The 27,020-nt window shown below is 40.3% G+C and overlaps 1 protein-coding gene and 20 non-coding genes across 23 annotated transcripts in view; 1 reads left to right on the top strand and 20 right to left on the bottom strand.

Annotated features, from left to right (window-relative positions):
• Window positions 1-14,869, top strand: part of unc5c (unc-5 netrin receptor C) — a 103,908-nt gene extending 89,039 nt beyond the window's left edge. For all 3 annotated transcript variants that reach the window (XM_034123500.1, XM_034123501.1, XM_034123502.1), the window contains 9 exons: window positions 677-868; window positions 2,710-3,072; window positions 4,754-4,841; window positions 4,989-5,160; window positions 8,929-9,162; window positions 9,797-9,946; window positions 10,047-10,211; window positions 11,601-11,779; window positions 13,005-14,869. In XM_034123500.1, the coding sequence (XP_033979391.1) occupies window positions 677-868; window positions 2,710-3,072; window positions 4,754-4,841; window positions 4,989-5,160; window positions 8,929-9,162; window positions 9,797-9,946; window positions 10,047-10,211; window positions 11,601-11,779; window positions 13,005-13,164 (1,703 nt within the window). In that variant the 3' untranslated portion in view covers window positions 13,165-14,869. The remainder of the gene's footprint in view (window positions 1-676; window positions 869-2,709; window positions 3,073-4,753; window positions 4,842-4,988; window positions 5,161-8,928; window positions 9,163-9,796; window positions 9,947-10,046; window positions 10,212-11,600; window positions 11,780-13,004) is intronic.
• Window positions 14,870-16,533: 1,664 nt separating this feature from the next.
• On the bottom strand, window positions 16,534-16,605 carry trnae-uuc. The gene has a single exon. It is a non-coding gene; the product is annotated as a tRNA-Glu (tRNA).
• A 1,184-nt stretch (window positions 16,606-17,789) lies between these two features.
• On the bottom strand, window positions 17,790-17,861 carry trnae-uuc. Its single transcript has one exon. It is a non-coding gene; the product is annotated as a tRNA-Glu (tRNA).
• A 2,867-nt stretch (window positions 17,862-20,728) lies between these two features.
• trnae-cuc lies at window positions 20,729-20,800 on the bottom strand. The gene has a single exon. It is a non-coding gene; the product is annotated as a tRNA-Glu (tRNA).
• Window positions 20,801-20,897: 97 nt separating this feature from the next.
• Window positions 20,898-20,969, bottom strand: trnae-cuc. The gene has a single exon. It is a non-coding gene; the product is annotated as a tRNA-Glu (tRNA).
• A 97-nt stretch (window positions 20,970-21,066) lies between these two features.
• trnae-uuc lies at window positions 21,067-21,138 on the bottom strand. Its single transcript has one exon. It is a non-coding gene; the product is annotated as a tRNA-Glu (tRNA).
• A 108-nt stretch (window positions 21,139-21,246) lies between these two features.
• Window positions 21,247-21,318, bottom strand: trnae-uuc. Its single transcript has one exon. It is a non-coding gene; the product is annotated as a tRNA-Glu (tRNA).
• A 103-nt stretch (window positions 21,319-21,421) lies between these two features.
• On the bottom strand, window positions 21,422-21,493 carry trnae-cuc. The gene has a single exon. It is a non-coding gene; the product is annotated as a tRNA-Glu (tRNA).
• Window positions 21,494-21,589: 96 nt separating this feature from the next.
• trnae-uuc lies at window positions 21,590-21,661 on the bottom strand. The gene has a single exon. It is a non-coding gene; the product is annotated as a tRNA-Glu (tRNA).
• Window positions 21,662-21,758: 97 nt separating this feature from the next.
• On the bottom strand, window positions 21,759-21,830 carry trnae-uuc. Its single transcript has one exon. It is a non-coding gene; the product is annotated as a tRNA-Glu (tRNA).
• A 108-nt stretch (window positions 21,831-21,938) lies between these two features.
• trnae-cuc lies at window positions 21,939-22,010 on the bottom strand. Its single transcript has one exon. It is a non-coding gene; the product is annotated as a tRNA-Glu (tRNA).
• Window positions 22,011-22,107: 97 nt separating this feature from the next.
• On the bottom strand, window positions 22,108-22,179 carry trnae-cuc. Its single transcript has one exon. It is a non-coding gene; the product is annotated as a tRNA-Glu (tRNA).
• Window positions 22,180-22,276: 97 nt separating this feature from the next.
• On the bottom strand, window positions 22,277-22,348 carry trnae-uuc. Its single transcript has one exon. It is a non-coding gene; the product is annotated as a tRNA-Glu (tRNA).
• A 110-nt stretch (window positions 22,349-22,458) lies between these two features.
• trnae-uuc lies at window positions 22,459-22,530 on the bottom strand. Its single transcript has one exon. It is a non-coding gene; the product is annotated as a tRNA-Glu (tRNA).
• Window positions 22,531-22,632: 102 nt separating this feature from the next.
• On the bottom strand, window positions 22,633-22,704 carry trnae-cuc. The gene has a single exon. It is a non-coding gene; the product is annotated as a tRNA-Glu (tRNA).
• Window positions 22,705-22,801: 97 nt separating this feature from the next.
• trnae-cuc lies at window positions 22,802-22,873 on the bottom strand. The gene has a single exon. It is a non-coding gene; the product is annotated as a tRNA-Glu (tRNA).
• Window positions 22,874-22,971: 98 nt separating this feature from the next.
• On the bottom strand, window positions 22,972-23,043 carry trnae-cuc. The gene has a single exon. It is a non-coding gene; the product is annotated as a tRNA-Glu (tRNA).
• A 97-nt stretch (window positions 23,044-23,140) lies between these two features.
• trnae-cuc lies at window positions 23,141-23,212 on the bottom strand. The gene has a single exon. It is a non-coding gene; the product is annotated as a tRNA-Glu (tRNA).
• Window positions 23,213-23,320: 108 nt separating this feature from the next.
• trnae-uuc lies at window positions 23,321-23,392 on the bottom strand. Its single transcript has one exon. It is a non-coding gene; the product is annotated as a tRNA-Glu (tRNA).
• A 103-nt stretch (window positions 23,393-23,495) lies between these two features.
• On the bottom strand, window positions 23,496-23,568 carry trnae-cuc. The gene has a single exon. It is a non-coding gene; the product is annotated as a tRNA-Glu (tRNA).
• A 96-nt stretch (window positions 23,569-23,664) lies between these two features.
• Window positions 23,665-23,736, bottom strand: trnae-cuc. Its single transcript has one exon. It is a non-coding gene; the product is annotated as a tRNA-Glu (tRNA).
• Window positions 23,737-27,020: the final 3,284 nt, after the last annotated feature.

The following is a 27,020-nucleotide window of genomic DNA, read 5'->3' on the forward strand; positions in this document are numbered from 1 at the left end:
CTACAGTGTCTAAGAACAAAGACAGAGACAGTCTCTGAACTCCAACACAGGGCACAGTAATTTGAAGATGAAAACATCTATATCTCCGTCTTCAGAACTTTTGATCTCGCTTCTGAGTCTGCTTGTTAGGACAGCGTGTCATTGGATGGCAGTGGACCAGCCCTCCTTATTAATTGCTCCGTTGTGCACAGAGTTTAACATAATTATATTTATTTTCTTGTTTCTAATTATTGGTATGATTCGTGGTATTTAACCCCCTCTCACACACAACTTATTATGTGTTATTAAATGTGTTATTAAAGGATATATTAACCAGGGACTTTGTTAAAATGAAGTGTTAGATGGCAAAACTGAAAGACAATAAAGTGTTACAAGCATAATTTTCTGTTTTCACGTTTGACAATCAAGAGTGTCCTTTATTATTAAATACAAGCGAGATTATTTGACACAGCGGGCAGGCATTAAAAAAAGACAGGAGATATAGTGTATGCATTTTATTTCCCAGTAGATGCTTATTAATATCCGGCTCTATGCTAAGCCAGGATATTAGTCTGCTGATAATGGCTTCATCACAACTCCTGCAAGCTCGGGGAAAGAAAGCTGTTGATGTTGAACTTATTGGATCTTAAAATAAAAAATGTCTTTGTCTTTTGCCCACCCCTTCCTCTTCTTCCAGTGGCTCCCAGTACAGATGATGTAGCGCTGTATGTGGGCATCGTGATCGCGTTGATCATGTGCCTGGTTATCTCTGTGGTCGTGGCGCTCTTCATCTACAGGAAGAACCACCGCGACTTTGACTCTGACATCATTGATACCTCTGCCCTCAATGGAGGCTTCCAGCCAGTCAGCATCAAGACTGCCCGCAAAGGTAGGCCACAGAATATATATATATGTGTTTGTATGAATGTATGTCTGTAGTTTGTTTTCACATGCATACATGATTTTCTGTCTTTTTAAATCACCCGTGAATTAGCTTCAATAATTAAGTTTCAACACTGATACCAAAATATATGTACAATTTGTAGTTAAATCATTAAAAATCTAATTGAACCCTAAGTAAACAAGTCAACAAATATACCCGGTCGATATAAGAGACACATTTCTGTTAGATTGAGGGGAAAAAAAGTATCAAAGTATCTAGGTTTTACCCTGCATTGGATGGCACACACGCTGTCAGCCACTGTGAGTCGCTTGCATAAGCAACCCATATTAACCCATCAAGATATATTTGACTCAGCAGCTTTGGCATGACATGCGTTAGTGATGATGTGAATGTAAATGTGCCATTTTGACTGAAGATGAGCAGGAAGCTTGTGAGAGGAATACAGACAGCATGTTTGTGCAGGCGAGGTGATGAAACTATTAAAATGCTTGTCGTTGTGATGGGAGGCCAAACTGTTCATTAAGGCATAATAAGGCCAGTCTGCATGATGCATATTAAACTCTAATTACATTTGGGCTGGTGACGCACACCTTAAAAGTGAGACTGCAGAGGTGAGGACATCTGGCAATGAGCTGGACAAAAAGGCAGCAGGGAAATGCACAGTTCAGATAAATTGTTCTTTATAGTCAGTCTGAAGTTTTAGGGAAAAGAAAAGCTGGAAAAAAAGAGACAACAATAGTGACAGGAAATAATGTTTTTTTATTCAAAACCAAAATCTTTGCTTAATGCGCCCTCCATTGTTGTCCCTATCACTGTAAGACACACATCAAAGATAATCCAGCATTGAACACATGAAGAAACATTTGCAAGCAACAGGATAACCCAAAAGTAAAAAGAAGGCAATGTCTGAGGGTTTCATTGGACATACTTAGTTGAACCGCAACAATAAATGTCACAATGTTATTTGACGATGAATAATGATTGTCCTTGTTTCACCCCCTGTGTAACACTCCTTAACTTAAAATTAATCAGATTTTCATTTTATTAAATGGATTAACACATATTTATAAAGCAATTATTAGTTTATGTGCTTTGACAGATATATTTAATAATTATATTGAGTGTAGCCTCTGGCTGTCTTAATCAATAGATGTCTGAGAAAGATAAGTGAAGACAAGATTTGAAGGTGATAGATAAACGGATAAAAAAGCTGTCTGTTTATGCTTTATGTTTAGTTTTCTTAGACCTTTTGAGAGTTTGAAACATGAATTTGTTAATAATGAATGCAACTTTTAGCCACATAGATACAGTAGCCTAAATTATGTTTTGTAAAGCATTATTAATAAGAATACAAACACTTCTTCTACTAATTACACTACTACATCTATTTGCTTTATGTGACTTACATTGACATCTATATTATGTAGAAACTTGGTGTTGTGGGAAAACAGAGAGGCGTTAGAGGTGGTGGAGAAGCTAAAGGACAGAGAGGTCCCCCTGCCATTGCACCGCCCACTCAGCCCAGCGATTGAACGTTTATACTTGTACCTACTGGGTAAACTGAGCATTAGTGATGCCATCTGTTCCTCATGAATCACAGCTGCGCCTGTAACTTCTCTGACTGAGTAATGTTTCTTGGTGGCTGAGTGGACTTCCCTAATGACTGAATAAACAACGAAGTAGAGCCAGGCAGCAGTCTTGTTGATTGCTGCCAAAACTTCATTTCCTTGTGGATATGTTTCTTTCTTACCAGTTCTCACAGTTGAAAAGAAGATAACTTCTCTTAAGACATTGCTTGACAGACGTCACTTTCTTTTCTTTTCCAGCTGATCTCCTAACAGCACCCCCTGACCTGACCTCAGCGGCCGCCATGTACCGCGGCCCCGTCTACGCCCTTCATGATGTGGCTGACAAAATACCCATGACCAATTCCCCTCTGCTCGACCCTCTTCCCAACCTGAAGATTAAGGTGTACAACTCCTCAGGTTTAGTGACTCCGCAGGATGACCTGGGAGGAGATATTGCCTCTAAACTGTCACCTAAGCTACCACACTGCCTCCTGGACAACAATGACTGTACGATGGGCCGCCGCACGCAGACCCAGACGTTGCTCCGCACCAGGGATCCATCCTGCACCGCGCTGGGATCCTTCAGCTCTCAGGGGGGACACCTCATTGTGCCCAACTCAGGTAATGTACCAGACCATAAGAAGAAGTGTTTTCACATTTGGTCTTTGAATCAGTACATTTTCATTTGTTTAACTGGACACAAATCTGTTAAGTATTTCAAAACATGCAGAGATTTGAAAAAAAAGCAATTCACTTTTTTAATCATTGAGAGGGATATGCAAGTCCCTGCAAATTCATAGTTAATCTTAAATCTCATTATCTGCCATTTGTCTGTTTTGGTCGGAGCTGTAGCTGTATCAGAATTTAGTAAATGTGCACATTTGTCATTCTTTTTACTCATCAACTCTCAAGCAAATATCACATACACATGAGGAAATAATAATGATTAACAATAAGTTTGTTTCTAAGTTGAAAAGACTGTTGTAAATATCTGAATATGCTACCAACTGGACTGAAATCCAATATAAATTGTGTTCCAGATGTTTGAGACCTGAGCTGCCTCTACCACCTTTACCAGTATAACCTTTACACACACACAGATGTGACCTTGAAATATTATGCCTAACCATATGCAACCTATCAGTGTGTTAACCACACACATTTTGGCAAGGGTTGATGGATAGCTAAGGTGTGAGCACTGGAAGTAGTGTACTGACTTAGAGGTATATTGTTTTGGGCAGCTTACATTAGCCATGCTGTCCTCACTTCAAACACATGTGGGCTGTTTGGGACGCGCCACAGATGCGTGTTGACAGGCGTAGAAAACTAGCACTGACATTAAAGGATACACCGACTTCTCCAGTTTCTAACTTTTTCTTTTATGGTTTTGATGCCTGTAAAAATGTTCTGAGCTGGTAGTTTTGCTGAGCCACCTCATCATGTTACATAGGCAGAGGGAGAGGAAAGTGTGCATTTGATATTTGATCTGTTCGTGTGTCTGAGTAATGAAATATTTTGCAGCATCGTCAGTGTGGCTGTTTGGTATTTTGCATCTTAAAATGCATTTCCCATCTCTTTGAAGCTTTGCTGTGAGGAAGAGTGGCAGTGTGCAAGACGTCCCTGTGGCAGACTAGTGATTGCCTTGCTACCTAGCAGGAGAAGCTGTCTGTCACCTTTTGAAAAGTTCAGTACAAGGACATGGGAAATCAATGAGCTATCTGAGAAACCCCTCCAGAGAGAGAGAAAGAGAGAGTGTGTGTGTGTGTTTGTGTTTGTGTGTGCGTCTGTATGTGTAAGTCTACGTGTGTGAATGAGGGAATGTTGGGGGTAGAGTCCTAAAAACAAGTCGGACAGCCAGGACATCATATCAAATCAATCTGAGATGGAAAAAATGTAAATCATGCTTGCTGCAGCAATATGAGAATGCTATGAAGAGAGGAGAGACCATTGATTTTAGAAATGAAATGTCACACCATTTCCTGGTGCCATAGGAGCAGGCAATAAAGTTAGGTAATAATATAGGCAGGGCTCAGGGGAATTGTGATTATTACTATATTTCTCTAAAAAAAGATAATTAGCAATTTTGACTGGTGTGCTGGAGTTTGGTGTACAGACTAGTTAGTGGCTGTTTCCGGGTCAATGCCAATATTGTTGTCTCTTACTGATCTGTCATTGCAGCTTGGCTTAGTCTTGTTGCACATCCTACCAAACACAGGACAAATTGTTGTAAATACTCCACTGGTGTCCCTCACAACTCTAAACACTATTTTATTGTGTGTCTGTCTGTTTTTGTGCTCCACAGGAGTGAGTCTGCTTATTCCAGCAGGGGCCATTCCTCAGGGCAGAGTGTATGAGATGTATGTGACAGTTCAGAGGAAGGACAACATGAGGTAAGCAGTGCCGTCTTCCTCATCAATTCCCCAGAGCTGTCTTCTCCCTTGTCAGCACCGTCATGTCACTTAAGGAGACTGCTGTCACATCACCACTAAAAATCATTGTGTGTGTTTGTCTGTGTGTTATTTTCTGTGCACCTTAAGGCCCTCGGTGGATGATGGCCAAACGGTGTTAAGCCCTGTGGTGAGCTGTGGGCCCCCCGGAGCCTTGTTGACCCGTCCCCTCATCATCACCATGCACCACTGTGCTGTGTTTGACGGCCAACAGGATTGGCTGATCCAGCTCAAGAGCCAGTCACCGCAGCACCACTGGGAGGTGAGATGTGACGAAAGCTGTGCATTAGACTCTTATGTCTTTCACCATGGTCCAAGTTTATAAATGAGTCATGTGAAGGTAAAGTGATATGCTTTAACCTAAACTAAGATCCACACATGTGGTTTATCCATCAAATACATAGAGCATTAGGTCGTTTGAAAATTCTACTACGCAAAGAGCAAAGGAAGAGCATAAAAACAAAAGATGAATTGGCATGGTATGATAGCATGGAGGAGGTGAAGGGGATCAACCTCCCCTGCTTTGTTTGTGCAGCGCAGCACTCAGAGGGAACCCCTGTTGCAACCAGGTGCTGAAACAGTAAACCTCTGATAGCAGGGAACAGGCTGGGACTCCCCAAACTGTTATGTTATACCATTTATAAAGGACCATTCTCGTTTGTGTGTGTGCGCTTTGTTTGTATTTGCGTATTTGGAAAATCTTTGCCTGCAGGCTCCATCATTAACGTTGCTTATGAGGATAAGTTGGGTTGCTGAAGGCTCAAGTGTGATTGTGTTCTGCCTTTCACACACACACATACAGATGCATACACTCACACAGAAAAGGTACAATTACCACAAACAAATCATCTGTAGAGAACCTATGCTTCCACCCTCATTACATAAACTGCCTTAAACTAAAAAGGGGTTCAGTTTTCATCTCTCTACATAAAAATCATTAGGACACATAGGATAATAATACAATAGACCTTGTTGTAGCCGTTTATTACTGCCTTTTAGTACCTGCCAAGAGAACATTTCTGAGTAAGCTTTCCTTCAATTGGGTTTTTAATGAACTCTCACAGGCAGGAAAGTGCTTAGACCTTTTTCAAGTAGAAGGTGCTTACAATATAAAATAAAACCTTAATGAGCAGAATTAAAAGCAGTAGAAGGAACACACAAATATTACATTTTTTCTAAGAATTTAGATTCCATGGCATATGTTAAAGTAATAAGATATACATTCAAAGTTGAGTCTACACAGGCATTCCATACAAGCCACTCGCATACTGAAAATCCAACTACTCTGCCCCAGCCTATATGAAATATATGGCCCAGTGTCAGCTCATTATTGAGTAGTGGACTGAATTAACATCGCTTTCAGACAGTCTTTGCACAATCTCTACTGCTGATGTGATGTTATGACTTATGGAGCACAGGAAAAACTGCCAGACTGGCCCCACATGTCTTTGTGACATTGATGTATTGCTCAGGGGCAGCCAATAAAGCTCAGTGTAAACTGAAACTTTTAAGAGGAAACGACTATTGATTAAAGGTGACATTTGTTGGGATAAAGTGTGTGTGTGTGTGTGTGTGTGTGTGTGTGTGTGTGTGTGTGTGTGTGTGTGTGTGTGTGTGTGTGTGTGTGTGTGTGTGTGTGTGTGTGTGTGTGTGTGTGTGTGTGTGTGTGTGTGTGTGTGTGTGTGTGTGTGTGTGTGTGTGTGTGTGTGTGTGTGTGTGTGTGTGTGTGTGTGTGTGTGTGTGTGTGTGTGTGTGTGTGTGTGTGTGTGTGCAGAATGTTTGATGCAATCTGGTGTAACCTATTGTCTCAGCAGCCACACAACCTGGAACAAAGTCTGTATAGGAGCTTGTTTTGTAGAGACAATCAAACACTCTCTATTACTCTTTCCCCAGCAGCTACACGTTGGATTTTCAGTAAAACTCAGATCAAGATACACAAGGCAATTAGCACCATGCACCACAGAAAATGCACACCTGGGCACATATGTTTCAGAATTCGACCAACAACACGATGATTAGCTGGTTGGTTCAAAACTTCAGGCCTGTTACTTTGAAAAATTCATGCCAAGATAATATTATCAGAGCGGTGAACCAATTATTTATATCCAAGACTACTTGCATGGACACGGAAGTGATTATCTTGGCCCGCCGAGAATACAGAACAAAAACAAACTTTGGGACACACTCTTAACAACATGTACACCAACATGAAGCAGGAGTTCAGTTTTGGAGTCAGTTTAACTCTGGATATTAAAGTTACCAAATAGTTTTCTCTTACCTTTTGACAGATCTCATGATGTGTCTGGTCATTGCAAATATTGGGTAGGAAAAATATCCATATATCATATATTGGAAGGTACGCGCCATCCTCGTCTCCCGTGGTGATTACACGCTTGCTATTGATTACATCTCTGACCTGCCAGAAATACAGATGGTAATATCCAAGGCGACGGTAGCTTCCTTTATATGAGCATGTCTTCCCCACTGAGGCCAGCCTCCATGCTGCATGTTTGAAATATTGCTTTTTATGACATGCTCTGTCAAAATGTGTATTCATCACCGCTGTAGAAACAAGAGGGATGAGCTCCTCTGAAGAAGTAATTCCCGGATATTTATATATATAGTCATCACCACCTAGTGAGATAATCAGTTCTATTGGCATCAGGGAAGCTGCACCCGTCCCCCGTCAAGACACACACACACATTCATAACATACACACAGTGTCGTTGAGCAGAACGTGGTGTTGTGATGATGAAGACAGCAGGTCACATAATGAGGAACATGTGGGGCTTTCTGCTTCAGTAACTCTCCTACAAAGATGTATCCTCCCACGCCTCTAAAGAGAAATCTCTGCTGATGAATGCAGTCAGAAATGTGTGAATAAATTATGCTGTGTGAATATGTGTGTTTGTTTACATGTTTGATTGTTTGTGCCAGGAAAAGCCTACTTTTCCACTGTGTGCTCTAATTATCCCCCAATAAGGAGCCCCAGTGCCATCCCTTAGGAGCAGTTAAAGAGTCTAATGATCAGCCATAATACTGCTGTTAAACGGCCTAGCTCACAATAAAGTACTGTAATTCCTCTTCTGTCTCTCATAATAGGCTGAATTAATGCCAATGTGCTGCTCAAAGGAGTGTTTGGATTAGAGAGAGAAAGAGAAAGATCAAGAGGGATGGAGAGAGAGGGGCGGTCTAAGACGAGATGGTCTTAGTGGTAGTGACACATTTCCCGACATTAGTGCCATTACAGGGGTCAACTACAAATGGTCCTGATACTCAATCTTCTATTACCTCATATACACTCTGGCCGGGTGTTGAACCTAAGTATTTTACACTTTTAAAGACACAGCTTATCCGAATAGGCCTTGACCCATAATTGTTCTTTCTCCCTTAAATTGAAAATGTAAATCAGTTCAGTTTCAATTAAACTGAATTTGAGCATGGAACTAGTTAAGCCTGTTCTTCACATCTCTGCTTCAGACTTAGGTATTCATTCAGTCATATTAGGTGAAGTTTTAGCTCTGAGTATTATTGAAAAAAATGATTTTATATACATACTGAGTTAAAGGCAAGTACCCTTGAACAGTATAATAATTACAAATGTGACAAATTGAGTTTTAAATGCGGTGTTGTTATGCATTAAATACATTTAGGCACCAAAACTACATAAAATAAATAAAATACAATTCTGCTTGGCTCCAACACGTGTAAATTAGGGAACAATTTGTGAATTTGTTTGTTTATGTTTGATGAAATGGGTATTATTTCAATTAATGTAGGGTTTTTTTTAAATAGATTGATTAGTCATATTTCCAGGAATAAAACAAAATGTTTTATTATATGTTGAAGAACATGTGATAAATGGCTTTACTCACTTGCTAACAAATGAAAAGACAGCACTTGAGGGAGAAACATTATAATTGCTACTTTTGTTTTCATCTTTTTCTTTTATATAATAGTTTTTTTTCTGTTTTGTCGCTTATTATCTTCCTCACTTTTTTCATTTTCTTTCTCCCTGTCCGCATGTAGGATGTGGTGGTGGTAGGAGAAGAGAATTTCACCACGCCGTGCTATATCCAAATGGAGGACGAGTCCTGCCATATCCTGACAGAGACGCTGGGTACTTCCTGTCTGGTGGGCCAATCTCTCAGCGCCTCAACCACCAAGCGCCTGCAACTAGCCATCTTTGGCCCTGTGACCTGCCCCGCCATGGAGTATCACATCAGAGTGTACTGCCTGGACGACACACAGGACTCACTCAAGGTAAATAATCAGCAGGTTGCATGTGTGTATCCCTCTTTTGTCTCTGTGTTTGCAAAAGGGGATGTAGCAGAAACTAAATGTGTTTGTGAGCACTAATGATGTTTGTGACCATCGTATTTCGAGTAAGTGTGTAAGCACAGGCAACAGATTAACTGTGGGAGGCAGAATAAGAAATATTCGTGTTGGCGTGTCAAAATAAGGGGAGACAAGCACTTGCATTTGAAAAGCTGCTCCTTAGTGCGAGAAAGATATATCTGCTGCGCCAACACAGAAAAAGCCACCTTTATTCCTTGTTGTCTCCTTTTGTTCAATACCTCATCTACCTACAGGAAAGATGAGGACGGATTATTATACCGAGCGGGGATATTAAACACGGTTATTAAGTTTGGGAATGGGTAATGAGAAGTGATAGTGATCCTGCTGCAAGGACATTGAAGATGGTTTCAGATTGCAGGTCTAGATTCAGCTTCATAACGCCCTGAAGGAAAATGATGAATGTATGATAAAAACATTTAATTTGAAGATTAAATTCAAGCAAGAAAAGAGTGTTTACAACATAACAGAAGACACATTTTGTTTTGGGGTCAATATACAGGGTTTAATATCCTTAACAAGTGTGTGTTTGTGTTTTCAGGAGGTACTGCAGATGGAGAAGCAAATGGGGGGGAAATTGTTAGATGAACCAAAAACTCTCAACTTTAAAGACAGCACCCACAACCTGAGACTTTCCATCCACGATGTCCCTCACACGTTGTGGAAGAGCAAACTCTTAGCCAAGTACCAGGTAAACTAGTCATAAAGCCTTTCAGAAAAATAGGACTTAAACATTTCCACATGCTCTCTGAAAGCTGAGTAAAAATACGACCCTCTTCACCTCTCTGCAGGAGCTTTCCTTTCAGCAAGTGTGGAGCGGCTCACAGAGGAACCTCCACTGTTGCTTCACCCTGGAGCGGTTTTCTTCCAACACTGTGGACCTGGCCTGTAAGATATGCGTGCGCCAGGTGGAAGGAGAAGGACAGATCTTTCAGCTGGACACTACACTGTCAGAGGTAGGGTTTACACATGCCTAAATATAGACTAAACACGTATTTGATTTATAACAGCATCAAGAATGATTCTACATATACATGCAATAGATCACAAAAAGGATCAGTTAAGTTGAAATGTATGAGAGGAAACGGAATAGTAAAGATAATGCATTTCCTTCGAAACAATACTCTTTCTTAACTTGTTGTGGTGATTTTAACCTCTTCTGCATGTCCTATTTGCTGCAATGTCCATAAAGACTAAGATGGAGGAAAATGGGGGGTCCTGCCTATTACAGGCTATTGCAGAGCAGAGGGGGGATAATCAAACTCAAGTCTTGCAGCACTTGTTTCACAAAGGCCATCTGGCCAGGAGGATAGAGCTTGAGGGATGGCGGAGCATTCGGTCTTTGTGCTCAGTAATGAGATGAATTACAGTACATCACTGCAGAGCGGTGCCTTGATTCATTTTGTCTCTGGGTCTTGTTATGGTTTCTGTAGCCAGACCTCCACCACCTAATGTCAAAATATATTTCAAAATCACTTGCTCGTCAGCTGGAATTCTTTACCCGTCCATATCATTCATGGAAATTCTCATGTACAATTTAAAAGCTTGATAACAAATTATCTCAGTATTATAATAAAGTATAATTGTACTGTGCCTGTGGCTATGTATTTATTAAAGGTAGGGTAGGTAAGTTTGAGAAACCGGCTTGAGATACACTTTTTGTTATATTCCATGGAATGCTCTTAACATCCCGATAGCAATGAATATCTGAAGTGCTTTGACAAAAAATCCATAAAAAAATGTCATCTGTGGAAGCTGTAATACTGTAAAAAGTACGACCAATCATTTTAGCCGGCCCGGCTAAAGTAACTGGATGGCCTACCTGCCTGTCAGCCTTCCATCTGTGCACAAACTTATCTCGTGCCCTCATTGGTCATGTGCGCGTTCGTGTGTGTTGGAGGAGGGGCTCTATAAGGAAGTGGCAGATTTTCTCCGGTTGTGTATTTTCAAATTCTAGCGATCTCGAACTTACCTACCCCACCTTTAATATGTACAATTATTTGTATTTTTTTGTTTGGCCTTATGATGGCTAAAATTGGATGACCATTTTAGTTTTCACTTCATATAGCATTGTAAATTGCATGAAATGATAAGCTGTTTTGTTTTAGTTTTGTTTTATGTATGTTTGACAGTGTGTCATGCTAGTGCTAATGGGGATCCTAATAAAGAATTCGCTCATGTCAATAAATGTATGACAATAATGAATCATTTTGACTTTTTATACAAACCACGAACAACATTTTTCCGTACTACGAATCGATGTTGAGCTACATGATGGTATTCAATTATGTATATGCTTTAAAAAAAAAGTGTGTCTCACCTTCATCCTCCTTCTCTCTCTGCAGAATTCCCAGAGTATCGACACATCTCTGCTGGACCCCGCCAGCAACATCACCACACTGGTGGGGCCCAATGCCTTCCGCATCCCCGTCTCTATCCGACAGAAGTTGTGTGGCAGTCTGGATGCACCGCAGACCCGGGGAAACGACTGGAGGATGTTTGCCCACAAACTAAACCTTGACAGGTGGGTAGGGTACCAAGGCGGTCCGAGAGAAAAAGGAGTTACAATCTGATTTAGGCCCTAAGCGGTTTTAGTATTGCCACAGTAGCAGGCTTTCATTAATCATCCATTAAAAATGTTTAAAAAAAATAAAGAGATGAACTGAAGGAATAACATAGATTTGTTTTAGATATAAACAAACATACACAACCTCCCTGTTCTTCGTCATGGTGTGGGTTGCACTGCCTTGTGCTTTTTTCATTAGAAGTAGGGAAGATATCACGCAGGGAAATAAACCGTAGATAACTAGACTCTTTTTTATTTGATTTGGATTTTTCTGTGGGAATGTGACTCATTTTGATAGGCATCTGCTGAATTGAGATGAATTGAGTTTGACTGAACTGAGACGGACAGAGAGAGAGAGAGACAAAGACAGAATGACGCTTCTCCTTTCAAATCGTCACCCATGAGTCTTTGATAGTCTTATGTGTGTGTGATAGAGATACTGTGAGTGTTCATTTATAAGGTCCCAGCTCAGCGGGGAGGCCTTATCACAGGCAGCAGCTGCAGATTGACGAAGCCACTGACAGAGTGTGGCGTGAGTGAAGAAGCGAGCAGGGAGACTTGAACCAACCTCTCACTCACAGTGATGATACATACAGAACAGAAGAGTATAAATATGGCTCATTAGTTTCCATTTCGATTTTTTTTCACATATAGACTAAAGGATTTATAAGTGTTTATTTTGAATATTAAAAACTGGGTGAACCCTTTGTGAAAGATGGGCTTTTAAAATCATCATTTCCAGCACAGATTCTCTATAAGTTATTTCAATGTATTTATTTATTCAGTTTCTTAAAGCGACTCAATTAGCAGATATTTTGCATAGTCTCCCCACTGTTTTTCTTAACTTTATATACATTTATTTTGTGCCCAGTTTATTGCAAGAAACTTAATTTACTTGAAATCCTTAAAGAGCACCTTTTCCCAATGTTCAACCATTTGACTAAGAGAGAGAGAGATGGCTGACTGTAGAGAGTAATGGAGCAAAACATTGAAAATGAGTCTTAAATGTTTTGCATTAGAAAATATTTCTACAGATTGCAGAGCTAAAAACGATTGAAATCAAACCATGTTAGGAGACTTGCCATGTCCCACCTTATGATTCAAGTAAGCCTACTAATCTCTGTTAACCCGTTGCTACTTATTTCTGACTCATTCCTGTCTCTTGTCACAATTCTTCACACAGGTATCTTAACTACTTTGCCACCAAATCCAGTCCTACGGGAGTCATCCTGGACTTGTGGGAGGCGCAGCATTTTCCTGATGGCAACCTCGGTCGATTGGCCCAGGTGCTGGAGGAGATGGGGCGCCATGACAGCCTTGTTCCTTTAGCGACTGAACACTGACATCTGCCCACCAGGGAGTGTGACACTCCTGGGAGCAAGAAGACATAAAAGAAGATAAGAGAGGGGGACGCCGGAAAGCTGGCGAGTCATTTGACAAATCACAATGACATATGCACATGCACGCTCACAGATACTGTGTGTGGGTGGGTGTGTGTGCACACTCAGAGAAGTAGGAAAAAATAAACAGCCAGGTCTACTCAGCCATGACCCAGTTAAACCTTGGCAACAAAGGTTGTAAAAACTTGGAGGGTAAACAAGAATCTCTGTCATTTATGTCTCCCTTTCTGGTTCAACAACCTGATATTTTTGGCTCTAGTTTCCCTGGAAACAGCTGTCCGTTTTTATTTTTTGATGGACTGTGCGGATGTGTGGATGATGCCCTTGCTATAGACAAGTTGAGTAAGTAGTGAGACGCTATAAAAGGTCAAAGAGGCAAGGCTTGGATCAGAGGAATCATCTCTCACTCTCCAAAACCAATCTCCATAGCAACTCCATGGATGAGGATATGTTCTGTGATAACATAGTATTTAATAATATGCCTATTTATACATATCTTTTTTTGTATTTTATGCTGCCTGTTATGGAATATTTTGCAGTGTCCTCACATTTTGTTTCCATTATGTTTGACTGTATCATAGCACCTCCCGGTGGACTCTTGCAGTAATGACTTATTTACATGTACAGAAGGAAATCAATGATGTAACCATTTTACAGCTTTAGTGTCGCTGTCGTAACTACTCTTAATACTTTTTATTCATGTCATGTATAATTATTGATTTTCAATTATGTGTGCTTATTTTACATGATTTGTTTTAGATCTTTAAAATATTCTTTTGATAAGTTGCATTGGTAATGATTTTTATTGACTTTCTTTGCATGTTTGTTATCGGGTAATTTGGCTCATTACATCGGTATATCACCCTTTAATAGAGGGTGACTAAGACTATTTCCCTCGACTGAGTAAAATTCATGACAGATGTGGATGATTTGTAGCTTGTTCAAGGTGATATTGCGTACATTCAAGGAACCTGATGCTGGCAGAAAGGAGGGGAAAATACTTTAGAAAAGGGAAACATATAAGTATATTTTTGTAGGACCAATGCAACTGAATACCACTGCTTTTTACCAAATAATTGACATACAGTGTATGAGGTCAAATGTAACACAGAGGGTGATAATCTAAAAATCTAACATTGTTCATAACACTTTTTTTTTCAATTGTATTTCCTGTGTTCAGAACTGAATGAGTCATCTGTGATTTTGGAGAACAGAGATTTAAACTTCTGTGTTTGTACATTAATATCAGAAGCCATCAATGTTATGACACTGACTGTGGGATTAAAAAAATAGTGACAGTTGTAAACACAACATTCCTTTCATGCAACAGTACTGTTCAAGCGTTCTCAATTGGTATTGGATTTTTTTTTTATGGCAGTTGTCCCAGTTTTCGTAAAGCCATCTATGCAAACGTTGCATCTTTCTGAAACAATCTTTACATTCTCAGTGGGCTAGCCTTTTGCATTCCCTAGTTGCTATTCAGCTTCATGATTATTATTGTGTATAGTGATAATGTAGCCTGTCTGTTTCTGGCACTCATGATGTTCCTCGCAAACTGCTTGCATTTCATCTGTCATGTTACTGTACAAAGTGTAAGAAAGAATTTTTAAGACTAATAATAAATTATATTTATATGCAACATTGAAAACAGAACATGAGGATTTCATTTGTTTGCATTAAGAAACTATAACATGAATCTTACAGCAGCATTCAACATGAATAGACAAGCCTTCATACACATACTGTAGTCGTTTTTATTGGGTAATGTCATCCAGATCCACTCTCATTAATAACATATACACGGATTAAACAAGGCACATGCCATAGTGGTAGAGTGGACGGGACATACTGTATTCTTTACACAGATAAATCATCAAAAACATGTTATGATATCCAGCAATGTAATAATTATCAGTCGATTTCTGCTAAATTATGTATAAATGAATTGTGAGCAGAAAGAAGAGATGATGAAAAGAGCAATGCCTCTAATGCTGAAGGACAATCCAAATTACCAAATTCCTCAATGACAAATGTTAAGGCAGAGGTCTTTTTTAATATTGAAAATAAATGTACATTTGAATTCTATAAAGGAAAATAGTTTTTTGCTCAAAATACTGTATGTTTTATAATTAATCACCGATCAAGGTTTTTTCTTTTGGATGAATGGCACCATGGATAGAGTTTACAGATACTGAGTCAAAAGAAGATATATGAAAGCAATAAAAGTAAAAAAAACTGCACATAGAATACTGCTATATAGGACAGGGCAGGAGCTTCCTCAATTCAGAACAAATCACAGGGAATTAAGTGCTCCTCTCTTGCATCATACAACCACTCAGCCTTCTCAGAAAACTGAGGCAGAGGTGGCTCAGACAATGGGAAGCAGATCTCCAGTGTCATAATAAATATTTTGCCTCTCATTTTTATGGCTTCCTTCCTATCTCCATCGCTCATCCTCGCTGTCAATTTATTTTGTCCTTTCGGTCACAGTCTCTCCCCTCCTTCCTCCAATGGCCAATGTAAGTGGCAGTGACAGCTCTCTGGTGATGAGATCCTCACTCTCTGTCACAGTGTGATGTCTTGGCTCTCTAACATCTCCAACAGGGTCCTCTTCACCCTCAGAGCTGTGAGGCGATAAAGCGGCAGAGAGCCACCTTCACCAAGTCTACCAACTAGAGCAGATCACAAAGCTGGGGTGACAGCTCACCAGTGATGTCAAAACATCTTGTTTGGACATAAAATACTATGACCTCTTTTACCAAATGATGTGACTTTTTACATTCAATGTTCAACATACTATACTATGACTATTTTTCAACATTCTAAACCAAGACCATAGCATTTTTTCCGTGATAAAATATTATGACTTTTTCCATATTTTTTTCCATACAATTCTATGAGCTTATTGACATACTATACGATGACTTTTTAATACTTGCTATAGGACTTTTTGTCGACACACTAAGCCAGGGCTTCTTGCCATTTTTCCACTTGCTATACTATGACCTTTTTTAAATTACATTTTAACATACTTCACTTTACTTGTTTTCAGATACTGTACAATTACTTTTTAGTTTTCTTTAAAACATACTATACTATGGCATTTTTGAGGATACGTTTTGATTGCACATCGACTCATATTTTCATTATCTGATTTTTCTCACAATCTTGAGATGGGTGAGAACCAGGAATCCTAACCGCAAGACCATATGGGACATGTTAATTGTTGTTTTTTTGGATATTTTCAAGATACTATACTATGTGGTATTTTTCATATTTTAGACAAACTAAACTATACTAATAAATATCCTATTCCCATACCGGGAGTTGAACCCGGGCCACCTGGGTGAAAACCAGGAATCCTTACCGCTAAGCCATATGGGACATGTTAATTATTGTTTTTTTGCATATTTTCGAGATACTATACTATGTGGTATTTTGCATATTTTAGACAAACTAATCTATACTAGAAAAATAAACGGGGTGCTCTCTTTTCCTCTCTCTCGTCTCCTGACAGCCAGTCAGTCTCGTGCAGCTCGCTGAACCTGTAATAAGTGACCCAACAGTAAAGAATACACATATTTATAACTAGTTTAGCTAGTTCCAGAGTAGATAAACTAGCTAAGTGTTGTGCTCCGCTAAATGGTCTGTCACAGCGGGTGGAGCTGTGATCCGGAAGAGCTGCGTGTTCTCCGTCAGCAGCAGCTGATCTGATCTCTGATCTCTCTCGCGTCCGGTTATACTTCACTCGCGTTTATGTCCAAATCTATCAAATCTAGCTAGTTCTAGTTAATTATATGACTGCCTGCGTGTCAAAGGACCTAAACAATAAGCTTTGCTTGGCAACGGCTTGTGGCTGCAAAGTATAGTGCAGCATTATGCATTTGTTTATATGAGGGGTCAAAATCCCATGCTCATAAAATGCTCATATTTTTTTTTCTCTTCATTCCCCACGCCCCAAAATAAATAAATAAATAAATATACCAATTTTAGGAAAAGTTACGAAGTTTGAGCAGTGTGGGTTTTATATTAACAGTTACGCATATTTCAAAACGCGAAGTGTAATAACTGCAGTTTGCCTCCCTGTCAGAATGACAAAGATCCTCAGTGAAGCACAAGCCCATGTTTCTCACTAAATTGTAAGTACAACTTATTAAAAAGATCAGTTCAATGCAACTAATGTCGTCTTAGTGTTATTGCATGATGTTAAAATTGGTTTGCCATGAATTTAGTGATGGATTGTAAACATTTGAAATGTAGCATTTAAGTGTTTCTCAGTTACAAGGTTGTTGTTTTAATAAATCAGACACTGATGGTGCAAGGCTCAGGCTGTACTGTACCTCTTTATATAGGCATTTTTTCCCTAACAAATAGTTTTTGCGCTGATCAGGAGGTGCTTGGCTGAATTTTTTTTTCAAAGGGGTACATTATTGAAAAAAGTTTGAGAACCACTGCGCTAGACCATATAGGACATGTTAATTGTTGTTTTTTTGCATATTTTCGAGAAACTATACTATGTGGTATTTTGCATATTTTCGACAAACTAAACTATACTAATACTTTTCCTATTCCCATACCGGGAGTTGAACCCGGGCCACCTGGGTGAAAACCAGGAATCCTAACCGCTAGACCATATGGGACATATCTTATGTCACAGGCTTCTCCAACAATGCAACATAATAACAATACAGATAGCAAGAGCAATACAAAAAGAAAAATAGTTATAAAATAAAGTGAGCATGTGGAATAGTGCAGTACGAGTCTATATACAAGTTATTGGAATGATATATATTAGATATTAGATACATATTACTGAGTAGCAGATGAATATTTTTGAAGTTGTTTCAGCAGTTCAATTGTTTAACAGTCTCACTGCCTGCGGGAAGCAACTGTCTCCGAATCTTCTTGTCTTTGCCAGGATGCTGCGGTAACGTCTGCCAGACGGCAACAGAAAGAACAGTTTGTGGCTGGGGTGAAGGGGGTCTTTGATAATCCGTAGTGATTTCCTCCTGAGCCGCTGGGAGTAAAGGTCCTCCATGGATGGCAGCTCCGTCCTGGTGATGTGCTGTGCAGTTTTCACCACCCTGCTGCCGTACCAGGCCGTGATGCTGCCAGTCAGGATACTCTCTATCGTGCACCTGTAGAAGTTGCAGAGTATCCTGGAATCCATTTTGAACCTCCTCAGCCTGCGGAGGAAGAAGAGCCGCTGTCGAGCTTCCTTGGTGATGGTGGTGGTGTGAAGAGTCCATGTCAGGTCCTCAGTGATGTGGACCCCAAGGAACCTGAAGCTGCTGACTCTCTCCACCGTAGTCCCATTGATGGCGATGGGGGCGTGTCCCTCTCCCTGCTGCTTCCTGTAATCCACAATCAGCTCCTTTGTTTTGCTGATGTTGAGATGGAGGTTGTTATCCTGGCACCAAGATGTCAGGTTTTCGACCTCCTCTCTGTACGCCGTCTCGTCATCGTCTGTGATCTGGCCGATGACGGTCGTGTCATCAGCAAACTTCACGATGGTGTTGGAGCTGTGTGTGGCCACACAGTCGTGAGTGAACAGGGAGTAGAGGAGAGGGCTGAGCACGCAGCCTTGAGGGGCACCGGTGTTGAGAATCAGGGTGGAGGATGTGATGTTTCCCACCCGCACTGCCTGGGGTCTGCCCGTCAAGAAGTTCAGGATCCAGTCACAGAGGGCGCTGTTGAGCCCGAGATCTCTGAGCTTGATGGCCAGCTTGGAGGGCACAATGGTATTGAATGCTGAACTGTAGTCAATGAACAGCATTCTCACATATGTGTTCCTGTTCTTCGGGTCCAGGTGTGAGAGGGCAGTGTGGATGGTGAGGGCTATGGCGTCGTCTGTGGACCTGTTTGCTCTGTAGGCAAACTGCAGGGGGTCCAGAGAGTCAGGGAGGGAGGAGGTGATGAATGATTTGACTAACCGCTCAAAGCACTTCATTATGATGGAGGTGAGTGCTACTGGGCGGTAGTCGTTGGGGCAGGTGATTATTGTCTTTTTCGGGACAGGAACGATAGTGGAGTGTTTGAAGCATGTGGGGACTACAGACTGCAACAGGGATCTGTTGAAGATGTCTGTGAACACCTCTGCCAGCTGAACTGCACACACCCTGAGAACACGGCCAGGGATGCCATCAGGTCCAGGAGCCTTGTGTGGGTTAACCCTTTTAAAGGATTTGCACACATCTGCCCTGTTTAAAACAAAAGGGCAGGGTAGCTCCTGGTCCCTCTGTACCTCCACAGCCTGGCTGCTCTCAAAGCGTGCAAAAAAACTGTTCAGCTCATCTGGGAGAGATGCGCACGCAGACACTCCCGCAGCACCCCCCGCTGCTCCTTTGTAGTCTGTCATTGTTCTTAGTCCCGCCCACATATTCCTGGTGTTACAGCCTTTGAAGTCAGATTCCACCTTCTCTTTGTACTGTCTCTTTGCATTGTTAATTGCTCTCCGGAGATCGTACCTAGATTTCCTGTACTCCTCCAAATCTCCAGCTCTGTGCACGATAGTGCGCGCTTTCAGCTTGCTGCGCCCCTCGCAGTTTATCCAGGGCTTTTGATTTGGGAATGTTACACAAACCTTCGGTACCACGTCATCGATGCATTTCCCAATGTAGCAGATGACAGTGTCTGTGTGTGTGTTGATGTTGAATCTGACTCCTCGCTCCATCGCTGTACTGTCCTTGTCACCGGTCTGTCCCGTTTGAGTTTCTGCTTGTAAGCAGGCAGCAGCAGCAGTGAGATGTGGTCTGATTTGCTGAAGGGAGGGCGAGGGAGAGCCTTATATCCATTTTGAAAAGGGGAATAAACATGGTCCAGTATGTTTCCCCCGCGCGTCGGGCAGCTGATGTGTTGGTAATATTTTGGCAAGACCTTCTACATGTTGGCGGTGTTGAAATCTCCGGCCACAACGAACGCCGCATCTGGCCGTGAAGTCTCGGTTTTATCAATAATCCCAAACAGCTGATCGAGTGCCGTGTTGTTGTCGGCGAGCGACTGCGGCGGGATATACACTGCTGTTATCACAACAGCTGTGAATTCCCTCGGCAGATGAAAGGCCCGGCATGTGATCATGAGGTGCTCTAGATGAGCGGAACAGTCCGAAGAAATAATCTTCACATCTGTGCATCAGTTGTTATTAGTCATTACACACACACCACCTCCCTTACTTTTCCCAGAGTTAGCAGTCCGGTCCTGACGAAAAATAGAGAATCCATCAGGAACAATGGCGGAGTCCGGGATAGCGGGGTTGAGCCAAGTCTCAGTGAGAATTAACACGTTACAGTTCTTAATGTCCCGCTGAAAAGCAATCCGGCTTCTGAGTTCATCTAGCTTATTTTCAATGGATTGAACATTAGCCAGTAGAATACTCGGAAAAGGGGGTCGATTCTCTCGTTTCCTCAGTCTGACCAGCAGCCCGGCCCGGCACCCACGCTTTGTCTTCTTCTTGCGTCTCTCAGGTAGAACAGCAACAGGTAACTGAACTATACTAATACTTGTCCTATTCCCATAACGGGAGTTGAACCCAGGCCACCTGGGTGAGAACCAGGAATACTAACCGCTAGACCATATGGGACATGTTAATTGTTGTTTTTTTGCATATTTTCGAGAAACTATACTATGTGGTATTTTGCATATTTTTGACAAACTAAACTATACTAAAAAATGTCCTATTCCCATAGCGGGAGTTGAACCCGGGCCACCTGGATGAGAACCAGGAATCCTAACCGCTAGACCATATGGGACATGTTAATTGTTGTTTTTTTGCATATTTTCGAGATACTATACTATGTGGTATTTTGCATATTTTTGACAAACTAAACTATACTAATAATTATCCTATTCCCATACCGGGAGTTGAACCCGGGCCACCTGGGTGAAAACCAGGAATCCTAACCGCTAGACCATATGGGACATTATAAGTATGTTTTTTTTGCATATTTTCGAGATACGATACTATGTAGTTGTTTGCATAATTTATACATACTAAACTATATATACACTATACTAATAAATATCCTGTTCCCATACCGGGAGTCGAACCAGGGCCACCTGGGTGAAAACCAGGAATCCTAACCGCTAGACCATATGGGACATGTTAATTGTTGTTTCTTTTGCATATTTTCGAGATACTATACTATGTGGTATTTTGCATATTTTCAACAAACTAAACTAAACTATACTAATAAATGTCCTATTCCCATACCGGGAGTTGAACCCGGGCCACCTGGGTGAGAACCAGGAATCCTAACCGCTAGACCATATGGGACATGTTAATTGTTGTTTTTTTGCATATTTTCGAGATACTATACTATGTGGTATTTTGCATATTTTCGACAAACTAAACTATACAATAAATGTCCTATTCCCATACCGGGAGTTGAACCCGGGCCACCTGGGTGAAAACCAGGAATCCTAACAACTAGACCATATGGGACATGTTAATTGTTGTTTTTTTGCATATTTTCGAGATACTATACTAAGTGGTATTTTGCATATTTTCGACAAACTAAACTATTCTAATAATTATCCTATTCCCATACCGGGAGTTGAACCCCGGCCACCTGGGTGAAAACCAGGAATCCTTACCGCTAGACCATATGGGACATTATAAGTGTGTGTTTTTTGCATATTTTCGAGATACTATACTATGTAGTTGTTTGCATAATTTAGACATACTAAACTATATATACACTATACTAATAAATATCCTGTTCCCATACCGGGAGTCGAACCCGGGCCACCTGGGTGAGAACCAGGAATCCTAACCGCTAGACCATATGGGACATTTTAATTGTTGTTTTTTTGCATATTTTCGAGAAACTATACTTTGTGGTATTTTGCATATTTTTGACAAACTAAACTATACTAATAAATGTCCTATTCCAATACCGGGAGTTGAACCTGGGCCACCTGGGTGAGAACCAGGAATCCTAACCGCTAGACCATATGGGACATGTTAATTGTTCTTTTTTTGCATATTTTCAAGATACTATACTATGTGGTATTTTGCATATTTTCGACAAACTAAACTATACTAATAATTATCCTATTCCCATACCGGGAGTTGAACCCGGGCCACCTGGGTGAAAACCAGGAATCCTAACCGCTAGACCATATGGGACATGTTAATTGTTGTTTCTTTTTGCATATTTTCGAGATACTATACTATGTAGTTGTTTGCATAATTTAGACATACTAAACTATATATACACTGTACTAATAAATATCCTGTTCCCATACCGGGAGTCGAACCAGGGCCACCTGGGTGAAAACCAGGAATCCTAACCGCTAGACCATATGGGACATGTTAATTGTTGTTTTTTTGCATATTTTCGAGAAACTATACTATGTGGTATTTTGCATATTTTCGACAAACTAAACTACAGTATACTAATACTTGTCCTATTCCCATACCGGGAGTTGAACCCGGGCCACCTGGGTGAGAACCAGGAATCCTAACCGCTAGACCATATGGGACATGTTAATTGTTGTTTTTTTGCATATTTTCGAGAAACTATACTATGTGGTATTTTGCATATTTTTGACAAACTAAACTATACTAATAAATGTCCTATTCCCATACCGGGAGTTGAACCCGGGCCACCTGGGTGAGAACCAGGAATCCTAACCGCTAGACCATATGGGACATGTTAATTGTTGTTTTGTTTGCATATTTTCGAGAAACTATACTATGTGGTATTTTGCATATTTTTGACAAACTAAACTATACTAATAAATGTCCTATTCCCATACCGGGAGTTGAACCCGGGCCACCTGGGTGAGAACCAGGAATCCTAACCGCTAGACCATATGGGACATGTTAATTGTTGTTTTTTTGCATATTTTCGAGAAACTATACTATGTGGTATTTTGCATATTTTTGACAAACTAAACTATACTAATAAATGTCCTATTCCCATACCGGGAGTTGAACCCGGGCCACCTGGGTGAGAACCAGGAATCCTAACCGCTAGACCATATGGGACATGTTAATTGTTGTTTTTTTGCATATTTTCAAGATACTATACTATGTAGTTGTTTGCATAATTTAGACATACTAAACTATATATACATTATACTAAAAAATGTCCTATTCCCATACCGGGAGTTGAACCCGGGCCACCTGGGTGAAAACCAGGAATCCTAACCGCTAGACCATATGGGACATGTTAATTGTTGTTTCTTTTGCATATTTTCGAGATACTATACTATGTGGTATTTTGCATATTTTCGACAAACTAAACTATACTATATTAATAAATGTCCTACTCCCATACCGGGAGTTGAACCCTGGGCCACCTGGGTGAGAACCAGGAATCCTAACCGCTAGACCATATGGGACATGTTAATTGTTGTTTTTTTGCATATTTTCGAGAAACTATACTATGTGGTATTTGCATATTTTTGACAAACTAAACTATACTAATAAATGTCCTATTCCCATACCGGGAGTTGAACCCGGGCCACCTGGGTGAGAACCAGGAATCCTAACCGCTAGACCATATGGGACATGTTAATTGTGTTTTTTTGCATATTTTCAAGATACTACAGATGAAGCGTCTTATTTTGGACAGTTTAAAGTGCGAGGGTCGTGATCGGTTCATGCACGTTCCGTGATGGCCGGCCGGCCCCCAGTCAGACTTGATACCGCCCCCATGATAAATACATTTAATTATTGTGAAGCCAGCTGCAATGGATCATTGATCCACCAGGGGGTGCAGTGGGGTTCCACACTGGAGTCATGTGAAATCAACTTCTAAATAATAGATGTTGTTTAGTCGGAAAAACGAACGAGCCGGCTCTCCCGATTTTTAATCCTAATTTAATCATCATCATTGATGTTTATGTTCGCCGAATTGACATGAAATCACTGACAAATATGAATATTCTGTATTCAACTTCATTGAAAACGATCAGGATGGGTGTTATTTTTCCCCACAATGACCAAGTCGCTGCAAATGATCCCATGTATTACATGTACATGGCCACATTCTCAACAAAGTTACGTAACGAAACATTCTGTATTCCTTGCTTACTTTTTATTTAATGCTTTATAACAGCTGGAATAGTTCGTTTAGAACAGGCACCTCACTCGCAATCTGCTCCTCCGCAACGCCTACCACCTACCTCCGGCTGAAATTATGAATGTACAGTAAGGCATAGTAATCATAGATAACACGGCAGGGTCCGTTACAGTTTGTTTTCATCTGATTTCAAATATTTCAAATGTCTGAAGTTAATAAATACATTCTCAGTGTTCAAGTCAATAATAGTCATATAAGAAAAGTACTGATCTAATAACAGAGATTTTATAAGGACTTTTCAATGTTCGACATCGCTCATGTGAAATACAGTAAACTGGATGTTGTGGTGCCGAGAGGCGGGGTATCAAAAGTACAAGCTAAACTTTTATTTAGCATCTGAACGATCTGAACACACTTGTAAACAACGTGATGCCCGGGAAGCGAAGACCCGGCGGAAACAGCTGGTCTGGTTCACTAAAATGTCCGTGTACAGTATATCTGGTACTAATGTATAGCGGATCTTTGTTAAGATCCATATGTCACGGATAGATATTATATATAGAGATGGGATGGCAGAAGGTGCTATATATATATATATAATTCCAAAGCTGGTAAAGACCTTTCAAATTTAGCAATAATAGTCATATAAGAAAAGTACTGATTTGTTCTTGAATATTATAATAAAATAAACACCGGCTGTTGTTATGCCTGCTGTAACGTTTACTTTCTCCGTTCTCCGCTTAAGTAATTATTACTTCCTGGTTAGCTTTCCGCTCGAAATTTAAATCTGAAAATGGCAAAATAACGGAGAAAAAAACGTTCACAGAGAAGACGACAACAATTGTCACTTGCACTTGTCATTTAGCATCTGAACACACTTGTAAACAACGTGATGCCCGGGAAGCGAAGACCCGGCGGAAACAGCTGGTCTGGTTCACTAAAATGTCCGTGTACAGTATATCTGGTACTAATGTATAGCGGATCTTTGTTAAGATCCATATGTCAGTAGAGATGGGATGGCAGAAGGTGCTATATATATATATATATATATAATTCCAAAGCTGGTAAAGACCTTTCAAATTTAGCAATAATAGTCATATAAGAAAAGTACTGATTTGTTCTTGAATCAACTTTTTTATGGAAAATGTTTTATGTAATTTTATTTCATTTTAAATAAAATGAAAGACATTCACAGTTAATGTAATTAGATATACATTATTAATGCCATACATTTTTAAATGTAATTAGATATACATTATTAATGCCATACATCTTTGCATAAATATTTATTCAGTATGATAGCTGTCTAACAGAAGTTAAATCCATTTCTCACTTATTCTGACAATGTACTTAACCCCAAATAAAAGAACCCAATAAAAATAGTTGTTAAATAATAGTGAAGTCACGTTGTAATAACAATAATTCATCTCTCTCGGTTTTTTTTGTTTTCTTTGTGTGCTTTGCCAAAAGCCACTGTGTCAAGTGTCCTAGTTGGGTTACCGTAACGAACAGCAGCCGGCTCTCGATTTTTTAATCCTAATTTAATCGTTTATGTTCGCCGAATTGACATGAAATCACTGACAAATATGAATATACTGTATTCAACTTCATTAAAATGTTATTAACGTGCCTAAACTCAGTAATTCACTAAAAATTACTGATCCCTCCGCGTCGCGGAGGGATCTTGATCCCTGGGTGTTATTTTTCCCCATAATGACCAAGTCGCTGCAAATTATCCCGCTTATTACATGGCCACATTCTCAACAAAGTAACGACATGACTCCCAATATTAATTAAAATGCTTTTATGGATTTAGAAAATATTTGTATTGATTTAAAACATAGTTCTATGTATTGATTTAAATTTACATGCATCCGCTAAGAAAAATAGTCCGTTGTTACCGTTTTTTAAACAGTCAGAATGAAACGGCAGCTCTCAGCTGTGTGTTCACACTCCTCACTCTGATCTTTCTTTTCCAACAGTTAAGTTAACTGTAGGTTACTCTGAGTGACAAGCTTACAGTTAGTGAAGTAACACTTTTTTTTTTGTGAGTCACGACCTCGCTGTTTCATTCTAACATAACGCTCCAAATATGACTGTTTCCACTCGGACTTCAATACAGCAACACCATTGTTTGGTTTCCATGGTAGCGTGTCTCTTTAGTAGCGTGCACTCCTTTCCTGTAAATTACAGGTCCAGCCAGGCAAAACAGTAATATGAAATATGAACGTTAGTTTTTAACTGAAATGATCAAATAAAGTCAAAATGTCACAGTGTTTACAAACATTGACCATACCGTTCACCAGCCCCCACCCCACTCTTTGTTTAAAACGAATTGGCCATCGGAATGTGTGTGTCCCACCCCCCCCTGTGATATCTCTTCACAGGGGGGAGAGAGTTAGACGCTCGTGAATTGTCAACGGGGGGGGGCCTCTCTGCACGGAGGAGCCGCGGAGAAGTGAATCACAGTGATCTGCTATTTTAAAGTAAATTCAACAATATCGACCTAAATATAGCATATATTAAGAACGAGAAAGTGTTAACATCGTTTTTTGTAAACATATGACCAATGTGCGAGGGTGATGACATCAGAGCATCGTCCTATGGGCTTAGCCCCGGACAGGTACAACAGGTATTCACTCAGAGGGGGGTAGTTACCCATTTACATGTCAAAAAGCAACATACAGTAGGCGGGTGGGGGATGGTGAACGTTTACATTTCTCTACAGCAGTGGTTCCCAAACTTTTTTGTGCCCAAAGCACACCAAGG

Source organism: Trematomus bernacchii, unplaced genomic scaffold (genome assembly GCF_902827165.1).
Source record: "Trematomus bernacchii unplaced genomic scaffold, fTreBer1.1, whole genome shotgun sequence".
Classification (NCBI taxonomy): Eukaryota; Metazoa; Chordata; class Actinopteri; order Perciformes; family Nototheniidae; genus Trematomus; species Trematomus bernacchii.